This window comes from Anser brachyrhynchus (genome assembly GCF_964034855.1).
Source record: "Anser brachyrhynchus genome assembly, chromosome: 10".
Taxonomy (NCBI): domain Eukaryota; kingdom Metazoa; phylum Chordata; class Aves; order Anseriformes; family Anatidae; genus Anser; species Anser brachyrhynchus.
Genome location: NC_137705.1, coordinates 16,006,434 through 16,021,974, shown reverse-complemented (window position 1 = coordinate 16,021,974; position 15,541 = coordinate 16,006,434). Strand labels below are relative to the sequence as shown.

The following is a 15,541-nucleotide window of genomic DNA, read 5'->3' as shown; positions in this document are numbered from 1 at the left end:
CCTTCCCTTTCCTCTGCCACAGGCTGTTTCAAGTGTTGCTGCAGATATGTCCCCCTATTACTGTCGATTACACTCTACTTCACTCAGTCTCTGACAGCTTAGAATACAGATGAGAAAACAACAGGAAAACTATTCCTAAGCTTACCTTGCTAGATTTAAATATTCTCTAGACATCAGACTAAGTTATGAAGACCAGACTTAAAAGCTAGTCGGCTCCCTTCTTCATTACTGTAAGATGCTCAAAAGTATAACTTAAACAAAAATACTAAAAAAACTAAGGTTTCCACTGTAGTCTAACATTACCAATAAAGTACCTACTGCAATAAAGACCTTGCTAATGAATCAGATCTCCTTATTAAATGCGTCATTGGAACTGCTCAGGTAACGTATAAGACAAAAAAAAGATGAGGTTATGTTTGTGTGCCATACCTTCACCTCTCAACTCCGTGTTTCTCTAGCAGCGTCAACATTCCTACATCCTCGAAAGACGGCTACCTGCTTCCTATTCTACATGCAAGATTCGTACAATACAGGCAGAATTCTAAGCCCAATATTCGGTAGGCAAAGGCATCCTGCATTTTGTACAATTCTAGTCATCGTTTCCTGCCATCAATTCCTTATCCTCATGTAAAAAAACAGAAAAGATGACATTAAGAGGAAGCAACTGCCTTGCAAAACTTCAGGAGTACCCAATGAATTTGGAAGTCTTTGTGCTTCTTCCTGCTGTAACCAGAATGTATAAATGCATTAATCCATAAATCTGATTCTTTTTCAAAAAAGCTACAAATATGCACAAACACAAAATTAGCACTGCTTTTCTGAATGCCACCTGATTATACTGGCTGGGTTATTCAGAAAGCAATCATTTGGACCACCACCAAAGCCACAGATATGTTAAAGGCAATATCAGCAGCAAAGTTTTAGATTCGGTATATCATCTCAATCACTACATACAATTTCACTATTTTATGTAATTAACACAGCTTCCACTAAATGAGATTATTCCAGTTTTTCTCCCCTTCCTTCGGCAACTGCAATACAACCCATAAACAACATCCGAAATAAAATGCATACCAAGTTTGGAGGAGCTGACAAGGAGGGTGCAGCCTTGGTGAAACACATTACATATACTCACCATCTGTCACCACTGACCGCAGTAATCAATGTGCCTTTTTTCATTTTAGTAAGTGCCCGATGGAAGAGACAGATTCAATAACCTCTCTGTACACTCACTGTTATTTATAAACTCTTCCTTTTGGGAAAAAAAAAAATCTGTTTCAAAAGGTCACACAGAATATCTTGTAAAATGTGAAGGCTTTGATAGAACAGTATTTTTCTCTGTTTTTGCTTTTTGGTTTTGGAAAAGAACACAAAGACTCCAACCATGCTATTGTACAGTATCCCCACAGAAAAATTACTATAGCAAGATTATCTTCATGAAGATAGAGTCAATGTAATGGAAAAATATGCAAACAAAGACAGTAAGTGCATGTTGCTTTCTTACCAAAAATAAAGGCAAAACAAAGATTTTTGTAAAACCAAATGAGAAGCTGAATGTATCTCTATCACTTTTATAACCCATGAATTCGAGCCTTATATATGTTTTCCTCACCTTATAGTAAGCCTTTGCATTGTTAAAGAGGAGCTGAAAATCAGCAGTCAAAACATTCACATCATCATACTCCTCCATCTTCAGCTTTTGTTGGATTTTCATTAAATCAATTGGCTGAGAAACCACTTCATAATAATCTGGTTGATTTCTGTTGCAATGACAAAAATAGGCATTATATTCTAAGCAGGAAAATCAAAACCACAGCACTGAAGTTTATACATATCTGTGACTAAATGAAACAAAGACAGTTCCAATACATTTTTGTTACAGCTAAAAGATCCAGACAGTGTTCTATTAGCAAACTTATTTGTCACAAGAAATACCTAAAATGAATTCAATTAAAAACATTGAGCCCTTTTTTGACCAAAACCATGCACCAACATCAGGATGTCCCACTGAGTAATTGGACTCAAATATTCAGATCAAACATTGTTGTGACACTGTGACAAACGTAGCTTAAATTTCTTCACAGCCATTAATGGTGACGTATTCCTCAATACCCGTTTGCTCCCTGGTTAAATCTCAGGTTCAACGCTTAACAAGAACAAGGGTCTTACCTTCGCTTCGGTGCCCTAATGAAAAGCTCACAAAGGAGCCTGCCCTGTTCATCTTTGTAATCTCTGATGGTGTTGTAGAGTTCATGGCATACAGCAATCTAAAATGCAAGAACAATAAGATAATTTTAGAAAGAGGAAGACTTTAAAGAAGTAACTAATTGAGGCCTGCTTACAATGTGAAGGGAAGCTGCCCACGTACATCGCGCTCTAAAGCAGAAGAACTTGGCATATCTCATGCATTAGTATAATACCTGGCAAGCATGCCAGGTACTGCAGGAGCTTTTTAGGGAGTTTTCTTGTTTGGTTTTGTTTTTTTAATATGGGGATCTTTCTTTCCGTGACAGTTCTAGGTGAAACACCCAAAACGTAGATTAATTCAGCACAACTCTCTGCAAGTTACAGACATAGAACTACGACAGGGGTTCTTCTGCCCTGCAATTAATTAAAATTAGATTGCTAACTCAAATGCAGAACAAAGACACTGTATGTTTCAGCAATCTCTACCTGTGCCATTCCCTACCTCTCTCTCTCTACGCTTGCTATTCAGACACAGCTCTCAATTTCTGCACCTTATTACTTCAGCTCTCTCTCCAGTCTCTTTCCATCTACTAAAATCAACACCCAAAAAAAAGAAAAGCAGCAAAAGGAAAATGGGAAAGGAAAAAATGAAAACGGGCAGCTAAGAACAAGCCAAAGCTGAATGGATCCTAAACAAAGCTTAGCCATGGCAGCAAGCTTCAGGGCACAATGAATTCAGCTAAACATGACCATCAGATGTGCAAGCTTGAAATGCCCTGGCTGCACTCGCCCCTCTAAGCGTACGCTGTGAAGAGCACAGCCTACTTTACAATCCAGCACTTCCCTGACGGGAATACAGCATCCCCAGGAGAAAGAACTTGTGCAAAACAAAGTACTAACAGGATCTACAGTTGGGAGATTGGAGAGCCTCCTCCTCTTTCTGCTGGGGCCTGGTATGTTTGTGGAGTGGTGGCCATCATCAAAGTCTCCTCCGCTGACGCTGCTGGACGGCGAGGTTGCTCTTCGCCTCTTGGAACCCATGGAATCCAACTTCTTCTATAATGAAGAGAAATGTTCTTAAACTCATGACATTGCACCCAAACCCTCCAATGAGAGCTAGCTATTAAGCTAACTATGTCTTATGATGGGTCCTATGCGTTTCTCATATACCACAGCTCAATTAAGCCGTATCTAAACACCAGATTCCTCCTTGAAAATCGGCAGGAGTAAAGGGAGGTCAAAACGGCCCTGCAGTTTTAAGTCACTGACAGCAGCAGCCAGATAGCCCAGGGCTTGCAGTGATGAAGCTGTATTTAGCAGCTCTTACGAGGATATGAGGACACCAGGACACGTTCTGGAACCATTTACATTTCAATTCCTCATCCCATGCATGAATGCTGAACGAGAACAGCTGTTTTAAAGGAAAAAGCTGTACAGAGAGAAGTGCTCAGCTTGGGTGGAAAAGCACTTCATCCCACCTCAAATTATAAAAACAAAACAAAATAAAAAGACCACCATGAAGATGACAGATGACAAACTAAGATTCAAACTGCTACTGAACACCTTGTCTTAGATTCAAGCCAAAAAAAAGGTCTGGACTATCATATGACCTACCGCTCCCACTTCATGTGCAGGACAAATGGCTTGATCATCAAGGAGGAGAAAAATCCCCCTTCTTTTTGGGTCATATTTTCTAATTTATCAACATGAACAGTGGCAAACGAATAGACACTGTCCAACAACAATGGTTATTTACAGAACAAGTTGTTGTCTCCTTCCCAATTTCTAGTGACAGCATCATAAAAATATCTTTTTTTTTTGTAGCTGTCTGAGATGCTGAGGACAGAATAGATTCACCTGTCCCAGCGTATTCCCGTTTTCCAACCAGATCAAGGGATTTTATTCTAGCACGTACTCAGCTGATTTTACAAGGTATGGCAGCACAACATAACTGCGTCAGAGCATTTATGTTAGAGACAGAATTAATTTTGAGCACACAAATGAGATGAATACAAATGAGGTAGGAATAATTAACGGTTAGGATAAGGAAAAGCAAAAGCCGAATGCAGAGGAATGGAGAGAATGGTGCACATACAATCAATAATTTACCAGATTTACCAGAGTACAACCAGCACCTCGAAAAGCCAGCCTCCTCATAGTGTCTGATGGCCAAGTACAGATACTGGGAGAAGGTAACACGCTAAGAGTATCAAATCAGCAATGGTGTTAGTACAGTCAAAACTGAAAGACAAGAACAAGGAAAGAGAGAGAGAGAAGAAAGTTGAGAGTAGACAGATAATTAAAGTCAAAGAACAAATTGAGTAATTCAAAATACAGGGAAAAAGCAAGAAGCAGAAGGTAACTTCTTTTTTAGCTTAGCAGAGACTCTACAAAGTAATTTTGTAGACAGAATGCTAGGCATTTTTGTAACTTTTGCAGAAAAACACACATTTCTCTAACGTTTCTGAATACGTAATACTGAATTTACAGCCACTTGTAAGGGAATGATTCATCAGCAGAGCAGGGAGTAAACAGAAGTGATATCTGACCTGAGAGCAAAAACTAGAAAGCAGTAAAACTTGCACAACATGGAGTAGTACAGTGATAAAAACAATACAAGAATTTTTAGGGTCAAAACACACATATTAGCCTCTCTAGTGGTGAGGTACCTGTGCAAGTCTCCAAAGCGAAGACTTTGATCCTCATAGGCAAGAACCATTAAGTGACTAGCCATACAGTTTCATTAAAGATATATCTATTTCAACTTGCAAGCAGTCAAGTCTGACTTTTTCCCCATAAATTCCACATACAACATACAGAACCACTTTATGGCAAAATTATTGCTTTTATCTAGTTCACACAACTAAACAAAAATCAGCCCCCAGGGGGAATCGGTTCCTCGTTCAGAAATCCGGACGTTTTCAGACCACGCACACCCCGAGGAGCTCCGTGCTCCACGAGCGGGAGATTCAAGAACCGGACGCCGGCCCGCCGCGCCTGGCACCGCCTCTAGCTTTTATCCGAGAGGTGCAGCATCAAACGGCTCACGCCAGAAAACACAAGTCCCCACTGGTGAAAGAAAGCCAGGAGACACCGCGGGAATCAATAATTCAATTTTCTGCCACGTAACTGCTGGCTCCCAAGTCCCTCGGTGGTGGCACCAAGAACGCCCACCGCCACGCTACCCCTGTGCCACGGCGGCTCACGGTCCTCCTGCTCACACCACCCAAAAAATGGCCCACCACATAGACTCGGTCTCTTTTCTCAGGTAAAAAGCGGCAGGGCACGTAGAAAGGGTCTCCAATTGCACCAGAGGTCGTTTAGATTGGGTGGGAGGAAGAATTTATTCACAGAGAGGGCGGTCAAGGGCTGGAAGGGGCTGCCCCGGGCGGCTGGGAGTCCTGCCCCGGGGGCATTCAGGCGGCGCCAAGGGACGTGGCTCAGTGACAGGACCCGGTACGGCAGGCTGGTGGTTGGACCTGGCGATCTCGAAGGTCTTCTCCAACCTAGGTAGCCCTGAGATCTCTATAAGAAATTCTGAGGGCAGCACTAATACATATTTACACCGACACACGCACAACAGGTGGGAGGCTGCCTCTCTGGGAAGCCAGAGCCGTACCAGCCCGGCTGCCGCGGGGATTACCCGGGCTGACCTCGTTAAACGGGCAGTTTTCACGCACATTTGCGATAAGGCCCTCAAAACGAGCCCGCGGGGCGCTAGCCCACATTTCGCTCCCTACTTCCCAGTGGCACGGAGGGCGGCAGCGAGCGGGGTCCCTCGGGAGGGACCGGCCCGTTGCGGGCCCCGAGCTGCCGGGACGGGGCACAAAGGGGGGGGACCAGGGCTCGAGAGGGGCCCCGCCGCCCTCCCGAGGCGTCACCGACAACGACACACACCGGGACAGCGAGGCCCGTCGGCCCGGGGCACGACCCCCCGCGACAGGCTCTCGGTGCCCAGGGCCCGGCCGTGCGGCGGCCACACAAAGGGAGGCAGCGGCCTCCCGGCTTCCCTCCGCCGCCCCGCCCCGTCCCGCCCGGCGAGGCCTCGCAGCCCGCTCGCTCCTCACCCGCCGGTCTCCGCCCGCCGCGGCCGCGCTCCCGCTCCCCCTCCTCCTCCGCCGCCGCCGCCCCGTCCCCGCTCCGCCGCGCCCGCCGCTGCCGCAAAGCCCGGCCGGCCGCCAACCGCGCCGAGCCCGTGCGACAGCCGCGGCGAGGCGGAGCGGGGCGGGGCCGCGCTGCTTTGCGGCAGCGCCCGGCGGCGGCGGCAGGAAGGGGCCGGGGCGCGGGGCCCGCGTGCGCAGCCCGGCGGCGGCGGCGCCATGAAGCGGCCGCGTGAGAGGGGGGGCGCGGGGGGCCGGGAGGGGGCTGAGGGGGCGGCCGGGGAGGGGGGATGCGGGGATAGGGGGGTAGGGGGATACGGGAAGCGGCGGCTGGGGAGGGGGGATACGGGGGTAGGGGGGATACGGGGGTAGGGGGGATACGGGGGTAGGGGGGATACGGGGGTAGGGGGGATACGGGGGTAGGGGGGATACGGGAAGCGGCGGCTGGGGCTGACGGGCGCGGTGATTTGCAGGGCTGCGGAAGGCGAGCAAGCGGCTGAGCTGCCACAAGCGGTACAAGATCCAGAAGAAGGTAAGCGGGGGCACGGGGGCCGCACCTCACCCCATCCCACCTCACGTCACCCTACCCCACCTCACCTCAGGGGCCGGCGTCGCCTCGTGGTGCCCCTCGAGGTGGCCGGGACACCAGTCTGCAACCAGAGGCGCGCGGTTGTCTTTAAACTCCACGAACGCGAGGGATATTTTTTATTTTTTTTTCCCTTCATTTCCACTAACGTTCGTGTTTCCGCCCTCAGATCCGGGAGCACCACCGCAAAGTCAGGAGGGAGGCCAAGAAACGCGGGCGCAAAAAGCCCAAGAAGGACCCCGGCGTGCCCAACGCGGCGCCGTTCAAGGAGGCGCTCCTGCGGGAAGCAGAGCAGAGGAAGCAGAGGGTAAAATGGAGCTCGTGGGAGCGGGGGCGAGAGCTGGTGCCGTTCCCTTGCTTCTTGGAGGAAGCTTTGTGCCTTTCCTGTGTGTGCATGTGCGCACCCAGAGGTGCACGTAGGCTAGGCTCTAAATAGGCCTAGCAGACGTGCTTTGGAAAAGCACGTTTCTGTATTCACTGTTGCATACACCACATGGCAAATTGCCCTTTTAATTTTTAACCGCAATTTTCATCACTGTGTATAAGCATGCAGGAAGTGTCATTGCTAGTATAATCGGAATTGCCAGCGATGCTAAGATATGTGGAAGCCCCATCCGAATGCAGTGGGTGAAGTCTCAGTGTTGCATGATTATACAAGACTTCACAAAATAAAGATCTGCATCAAAATGGCACAGGAAAGCAGCATCCTTTGTCAGTTGAAATGTTGTTTCTGCATGGCTGTTACTTTGGGGGCTAGCAGGTGGATGTGTTGCCTCTGCTACTGAAGCACTTGGAGGCAGTATTGTCCTTTTCAGGATAGAATGCCAAAAAATTCCCAATGTCGCTAAAACAGATGTGGCTTCTAACCAGGCCATCTGAGGTATTTTTGTCAGAAATAAGTAAGTGGGAAGAAAAAACAGTCTTCTTACCACCTTCAAATATGTTTTACCTGGCTTGGGTTTTGCTTATTTGCCATCAGCTTGAAGAACTAAAACAAAAGCAGAAGCTTGACAGACAGAAAGAACATGAAAAGAAGAGGAAGCTTGATGCTAAAAAGAATGCAGCCGAAATCCAGGAACAGACAGAGGGAACGGTAGGTGTCTGGTATGATTCTGATTAACACACGTAGAAGCAATAAAGTCATACTGAAACTACATCTTCATAAGTCATATGTTACGTTATATTCTCAGGCTGTATATATGCACAAGTGTAATATGCCAGTTCTCAGTTAAATCATTCCCATTCTTTTTTACTTGTGTTCAGGAACTTTCTAGCAAATCTGAAGCAAATACTAAGAAAGTGCCACATAAAAAATCAAAGAAATCATTTCAAAGTGAGCTTGAGAAGGTAAGCTTCAATTATTCTTATATAATTTGATGGGAATCAGAAATGAAACAATCTGTTGTCTTCCTTTTCGCGTTACTGTGCAGCAGCTAGAGAGTGTAAAAGTTGCTTGTGATAAACTCCAACACTGAAGAGCGATTTATTTTTTTTTTTTTAACGGAAGGTGTGAGGGCTTCAATCTTGTCTGGTGCTAGCTGCTGAGACATCCAGCATTTTGAAGCATTAGACTTCTTGAGCCAACATCAGTACATAGTGACTGATCACAGAGCTTTTCTAGTAATGAAATTTTCCTGTCAAAGGATTTCTTGCCTTCAGATGAAAAAGGTGAAAACTGTTTCAGCTTCCTCATTTGCAGTTCAGAAGAGAGGAGCTCAAACAGTCTTATGAAACCTCACTTAGCAGCCATTTTGTGGTCACCATTGTAGGCTACAGCTAAGCTATTAGAGAGCTGTTATCTGTCAAATTGTCTGTCATCTTGTATTTGAGTCTTTTTTATTGTTGTTTCTGACCTAGGTGATAGAAGCCTCAGATGTGATTCTGGAGGTTTTGGACGCAAGAGATCCAATGGGCTGTCGCTGTCCCCAGCTGGAGCAAGCTATTACTTGCTCTGGAGGAGACAAAAAGCTATTGTTGGTTCTGAACAAAATTGGTAAGAAATGAAGGTTTTCTTGAAGTTTCACTCAGTCACTGGGTAGTTCTGTGTGGTAGGTGAGCTATGAGGAAGATTTTAAAGGAATCTGAGATTCTGCTGAAGTCATAAGATCCAACTCTGAGCTCACTGCCTTATGGAAGGGGTCATGTTTCTTCTGCCTTATAGTCTGGTTTGCTAAGAAAACACTGTAGACAGGTAATTGCTCATTAGTCCCTTCCTTTTGCAATAACTTCTGAAGCCATTGGCCAGTCTTAGCTAAACCCAAGAGAAGTTAGAGATCTAACTATTTTAAATATTTTTGTGAATGTAGGTAAGGAAGGTAGAGGTCGCAGTGCTAGTACCCACTGAGGCAGTGGTAGGTTAAGCATCAGCAAATCAGCTCAATAGTTGTGTTTAAGATTTGGCTTCTAGAAGTATTGTCTCCCTTTCGTTGCTGTATGAAAGATCCCACCTAAAAACAGATGCAGCTGAAAAGGCTGCAAATTACTGGGTTATCATCTGGGGGGGGAAAAGGAAATACCAAGCGTGACAGTAAGAGCAAAGGGAACTGTGTATTAGAATAGCCTTTGCAAGGATGAGGAGATAATCCTTCGCGTAACATCACTCTGTACCATAGAGAGTCTCCTAGCACGACTCCAACATTGAAAACCTGATAGAGGGGCTGAAAATATAGCTGTGGTATGTTCTGCTGTAGGCAGAAAATAAAGACCAGGACTTGGGGCCACTGGATGCCTTTGGGGAACTTACCTATTAGTTTACTAGAGCTATGCATATAAATAAATAAACTTTCAGCTAAACATTATTTGTCATAAAGAAGTGTACAAGATACAGCCTGGTTCCTGGTTCCATGTTCCATTTTCCTAATGCAGTGATATTTAGCAGTGAAAGGACTGTGCTCTTTTTTTCCAGATTTAGTGCCTAAGGAGAACTTGGTGAAATGGTTGAATTGTTTGAAGAAGGAATTTCCAACAGTTGCTTTTAAATCATCAACCTTGATGACAGACAGGACTATGGTAAGAGTGCTGCAGACTCTCGAAAGTGACACAGTCATACGTGTTTCCAGTAAGAAGAAAGAACAAACAAACCCTATAAGTCAGTTCACATTCTTTTTTCTTCAAGTATTTGATGGCTACCTTTTTACCATCACTTAACTGGTAGATTCATCTTAGCCAATTTCATATTAAACTAATTCCATCTGTTTAGAAGAGCATGGTAACATCAGCTAATGGAGTATAGGAGTTGAAAATGTTACAGTAGATGAATATATCTAAGAATACATACTTATCTTCCTAAATAGCCTGACCGTGTTGTTTGTTTTCTTTGTCTTTGAATCCTGTAGCAGGAGCATTTCTCAAGAAAAAGGGCACGTGTTGATTTATCAAGAAACACTGAATGTTTTGGAAGCGAATGCCTTTTGAAACTTCTTCAAGAGCACTGCAAGACCCAAAACAAAGCTATTCAGGTTGGGTTAGTAGGTAAGGATTTGGAGAGATGGCAGAAATTTTATTCTCCCATAAAGCTTTGGTATCTTGTATTATGAACTGGGTGAAACAACCAACACATGACTTCCTCTTGGGCCTTCTTACTCAAGACTCATTTCTTACTTCCAGTCGAGACTCACTGTTGTAGCATTTCAGCTGACAGTGATCTGTGTTGCGCTTTCACGCGCGTGGTATGTGTGATCTATGGAAGGCACATTGCGCGAGGCCTTAACTGATAAACCAGCTTAGGGAAAGGAGAAGCAGATTACATACCATGCAGCCTATGCTGCCTTCCTCCCATCTGATAAGATTTGCATATGATGTTCAATGATGTCTTTCATGTCCTTTTTATTGCCAAGTGTGAGAAATGAGGATACTGACCTTGTCTTACTTCTGTAATGAAGACTTCAGATCCAACTCTGATCTCACACTGAAGTTGTATGCTGCCAAAGACGCATGGAAGCAGCAGCTTTGATCAGTGTTACATAGGCTGAGTTTTTTATTTAACTTATAAGGACTTATGTGGTTTTCTTCAGGTTTCCCTAACGTGGGGAAGAGCAGCATAATCAACAGTATTAAGAGAGATCGTGTTTGCAATGCTGGGACAGCAAGAGGTCTTACCAAGTAAGCTGAGTCTGATAAAAGCTGTTCATTTTCCTGTTCCTGCTTGTGTTCTGATTACCTTAAGTTTTGTTTGGGCACAATTTACATGCATTTGGGGCAGTCAAAGCATGCCTGTGTACAGTTTTAAATGCACATTTCAGTTTGTAAGGACGAAAGATAACATTCTGTATGATGCAAGTTGTTACAAGAGAATACAGTACATAAACGTGCTCATCTTGTGCATTTTGATTTCTTCCGACACAAAGCATATGATGAGAAAACACTGAAACTGACTCTGTATGAAGTGCATTCAGTCCAACGCTGAGCTTTGTGGCTTGATTCCCTCACCTTTACCAGTCTTTTGCTAGTAGATTCATCTTCACATACAGCACGTTTCTCTCTCTGGATAGGTGCATGCAAGTTGTGCGTATTGATAAACAGATGAAGATGTTGGACAGTCCAAGTATAGTCGCAGATCCTGCCAACAGCACCCTAACTCTGGCCCTGAGAAGTATCATAGATGCTGGAGTATCGGGCTCCGTAGACATGGTTGAAGCAATGGATGCAGTTCTAAATCACTGCAGTAAACAGCAGGTGAGTTCCATCATCTCGCTCCGCATTTCTGACTGCATGCAACTCCTCTGTAGCTTTCTTAAAGTTCATTTAACTTCAGCTAGTTCTGGTAGCTTTTGCACTGCTTTCTCCTTACCATACAACGTGAAAAATTTTGGCTGATATATCCAATGTTAAGTGTGATCTTTCCGCAATACACGTGGAAGACAGATGCAGCGTGTCAGGATCCTGGCAGCCAGTCTGTTTTCCCAATGACTTTACTGATTTAAAAAAAAAAAAAAGCTTTTAAATATCATCTCATAATAACATCACAGAGTGAAAAATGAGGATATTCTGATTGCTTCTTATTATTACAGTGAAGACCTCAGATCCAACTCTGATTTCACTCTAGTTTCAAGTAGATTAACCAAAGCCTAATCCCCATCCAATTCTATGCTAACTGGTTCTCCACAAACCAGCATGCTGTCTCTCACCTATTGGTATGGGTGAATAGCAGATAAAGTTGTTGACAAAGTAGACATTTTGCTTGGTAATATTTATTCCCATACGCAATAAAAAAGCTGTTCTTTACATACTTGTTCTTCCTCATTGTAACCCAGTTTGATTTGCTTTCTTAATCCTAAAGCTAGGAGAAAACTGGGTGGTCTCCTTCTGATTGCACTATTTTTTATATATATTTTTTTTTTGCACTAGGTAATGATGTTCTATTGTATCCCGGATTTCAGGAACACTGAAGAGTTTTTAACTTTACTTGCTCAGAAAAGGGGTATGCTGAAAAAGGGAGGTGTTCCTGACATAGAGAATATAGCCAAATTACTACTTTGTGACTGGACAGGGTATGTATATTGTCAATTATGCTTTATGCCGCTGACCTTTTTGATTATCACTTTGTTAATTCAGCTGTGATTACACAGCAGAAGTACTGAGTCCTGAGAAGCAATTACAGAAAGGAGGGGCTGCTTTTGTTTTTTCTGCGTTTTACTTCAAGAAAGAAAGCTGGATTGGCTAACAGATTTAGAGAACACTAGCAGGGGATAATTTTCTGAAGTAATGAAGTATACATGGAGGGAGTCAAAGCAAATTACATGTAGTTCTATAGCCAGTTTGCTGACCTCTAAGTTTGGTAGGGGAATTTGCCTTCCTCTAAACTGTTGCAGTCTGCAGTGGTTCCTATATTCCCCTGAGCGTGGGATGAATGAATTTGGAATCAGTGACTAATTGCATGGGAATAGTTCCCTTGCTCAAGTGGTCCATCTGTTTAAGAGTAGGATGTCCATTTAATTGTTACTGACAACTTCAGAGTCAAATACAAACACCTATTTACCTGCTAAACAAATTATATTGAATTACTAGTTAGGTTGAGGAGTCCGAGAGGTTTGTGCTTTGGGTTTTATTTTTAAGCATAATGATTTAATCGTGTTGGCTTTGTTTTGTTTTTTAAAGTTGATATTTTATTTTCACAGAGCTAAAATAAGCTACCATTCACAACCTCCAGAATCTCAAACGCTGCCCCCCTACCTTACAGAAGACAAAATAGCTGAAATGCAGAAGGGTTTTAATTTAAAGAAGCTAGAAGAAGAAAACAATGCTACTGTTCAAGGTAGGACTTGTTACTGTAGTATACCAGTAAGAGCAGTGGTAGCAGTTTCAATGAGAGATCGTGAATGAAAGTCATCCTAGGGTTTGTATGACAGCTTTGTAAGTATGCAGCAGACATGAACCTTTAGAGAACAAAATGGATTCTGATGCAACAAACCAGTGGATTTGTGTGCCATCTTAACATTTGTGCCATCTTAACACAACAAACCAGTGGATTTGTGTGCCATCTTAACATTTGTGCCATCTTAACACAGTGGATTTGTGTGCCATCTTGTGCACCCCTGCTAGTGCTTAGTTTCTGCTCATCTGACTTAACTTCTAAATAGGTGGTACTTACATGTCCTTCAATGATCTTTTGGCCTATTTCCTAGTTAGGCCAACAAAGTGCATTTTTATTCAGCACAATCTACACTCAAATCCAAGTACTCTACCTCCTAGCAATTTTTTGCAGATGCCTCAGGGAAAGTTACTCTCTTGGATGATTTGCATTTGTTCTCCCTACTTATGTGGGATGGCTGTCCTTTTAATTGGTAGACATATCTGGTGCTAACAGTGACTTAACAGACAGTTTGTATGTCTTTCCCAGCTTTAAAATACCGTAGTCCAGCAAGCAGCATTGTCTTCCAGTCAGCTGGCATGACAAATGGGAAAATAGAGGAAAATAAAGTGGTAGAGGAAGCATCACAGCAGGAGACTTTGGAAACAAGCAGGGAAGAAGAGGAAGAGGATTTCATGGAAACTGATGATCAAGATAGCATGGAAGAAGAAGAAAAGGATGTGAAAGAGGTAAATCAGGGTTTCATTCAATTGCTACCTGCTTAGACCCTGACATCAAGTACCCTGTTAGTATCCTGCTGTAAACTGAGAACGTACAGGTGCTGCAGAGCCAGCAGCAGTAATCGTTAAGAAAACAGACTTGTTGTGAGTCAGCATGTTCCTGACAAGGGGACATCTACACTATCATCAATCTTATTTCATTTGCATAGGAGATTTCATTAGTGATGTCTGAGTAAACTCTTACGTGTGACCTCTCCAATCTTAGGAAAGCAAAATTCGGATGACCAGGAAAGCAGAGCTTGGAAAACAACAAAGACGTGTAACTTCAGAAAACAAGCTAGCAGGTCTGTGTAAAAACCTGTAGCATCATCTCTAGTACTCTACCACTTACATTTCAGTTCATTAACAAATCATTTTCTTTTCTCAGAAAGTGGATGTGACAGTTCACTATCATTCAGCTTGGACAAGACAGCAGATGAAGACGATGCCTATGATTTTAATACAGACTATGTGTAATGAGATGTGCGAAGATAGGGCTTGGAGACTATTACCTGCCTTCAGACCAGTCAAACACTTCTGTTACAGAAGTTGTAGGAATGCTTCATAGTAGAGTTGCAAACATTCACAATTACTGTGTCAAGTAATGTATATAATACTGTGTATCTCTAGATAATTCCAGATTTTGTATAGTTTTAGGAAGCTGACCTTTAAGCCCTATACTTTTAATTCCTGTTAAAAAGACTATTTGAAAAAAAAAATCACACTGTGTTAGTTCATTCTTTGTGCCTTGTAAAGAGATCTTTCCAAAGGATAAATCCCCCATTGCTTTCTTTGAAAAACTATGGTCACGTTTTAAGCAATTAAATTACTTCAGCTAGAGATAAGGTATTTTATCTAAGCACTTCTCTGTAAGCTCACTAGCTTCACAGGGAGAGGTGACTGGGATTATGGTAACGGTAATTTGTCTTCACTGGGGGGAAAAAAGCTCGTTCCTATGGTGCTCTTGAATAAAAGACATATTTCCTGATGGAAATATGGTAGCAACTTGTAACTGTAAAGCAAAGCATGTTCTTCTGTGTAATAAGGATGTTACTGTAGTCAGCCTGCAGCAAAACTGGGGCAACATTAACCAGCCGCACTGAAAGCGGCAGCTGATACATTTTCTTTAAATGTACCTAGAGGCATCCATGCCTCCTACGTATCTTAAACTGCATGTGTCTGTATCTGTGCTTGATATTTTTTTATCTAAGCCTGCTGAAAAAACCACGGACAGGAATGGTTCTTAAGAAGCCTGGAAAAGAAAGGATCAGTAACAAACCAGAGAGCAGCATAGAACTATACCAGAACTACAGACAGTGTATGTAATGAGATGAGAAGTTGGAAATCCTTTTAAATTATAAAGCAGTACTGAAACCATATTCATACACAGAAGCAAGCCCTTTAGCTTTCTGCTGCCCTGTACCTGGGATCAATGAACCACTGAGCCTTTCACTGCTTGTCTTTTATCCGTACATCTTATACCTGTTCACAAGTAGTAGTACTGAATAAACATGAGAACTTGAATTCAAACTTCATTACATCAAGTAATAGCCACAGCAGCTGCTGGGATATACTAGCTACTAATAACCAGTATTCACAT

The 15,541-nt window shown here is 43.3% G+C and overlaps 2 protein-coding genes across 12 annotated transcripts in view; one reads left to right on the top strand and one right to left on the bottom strand.

Moving 5' to 3' along the window:
- Positions 1–6,390, bottom strand: part of PBRM1 (polybromo 1) — a 63,919-nt gene extending 57,529 nt beyond the window's left edge. For 3 of the 11 annotated variants that reach the window (XM_080606426.1, XM_080606433.1, XM_080606432.1), the window contains exons 1-4: positions 4,297–4,359; positions 3,088–3,243; positions 2,170–2,267; positions 1,613–1,760 (exon numbers count right to left, since the gene is read on the bottom strand). In XM_080606426.1, the coding sequence (XP_080462552.1) occupies positions 1,613–1,760; positions 2,170–2,267; positions 3,088–3,243; positions 4,297–4,344 (450 nt within the window). In that variant the 5' untranslated portion in view covers positions 4,345–4,359. Of the gene's footprint in view, positions 1–1,612; positions 1,761–2,169; positions 2,268–3,087; positions 3,244–4,296; positions 4,431–6,254 lie in introns of those variants that run through there. The other 8 variants (XM_080606430.1, XM_080606427.1, XM_080606434.1 and 5 more) reach the window with 7 other exon arrangements.
- Positions 6,391–6,404: 14 nt separating this feature from the next.
- GNL3 (G protein nucleolar 3) lies at positions 6,405–14,960 on the top strand. The gene is made up of 15 exons (XM_080606446.1): positions 6,405–6,519; positions 6,761–6,819; positions 7,043–7,180; positions 7,853–7,966; positions 8,137–8,220; positions 8,731–8,866; positions 9,779–9,882; positions 10,209–10,344; positions 10,887–10,974; positions 11,364–11,547; positions 12,220–12,362; positions 12,990–13,126; positions 13,712–13,911; positions 14,168–14,246; positions 14,330–14,960. The coding sequence occupies exons 1-15, from the start codon at positions 6,507–6,509 to the stop codon at positions 14,416–14,418; spliced, it is 1,704 nt and encodes a 567-aa protein (XP_080462572.1). The 5' UTR covers positions 6,405–6,506; the 3' UTR covers positions 14,419–14,960.
- Positions 14,961–15,541: the final 581 nt, after the last annotated feature.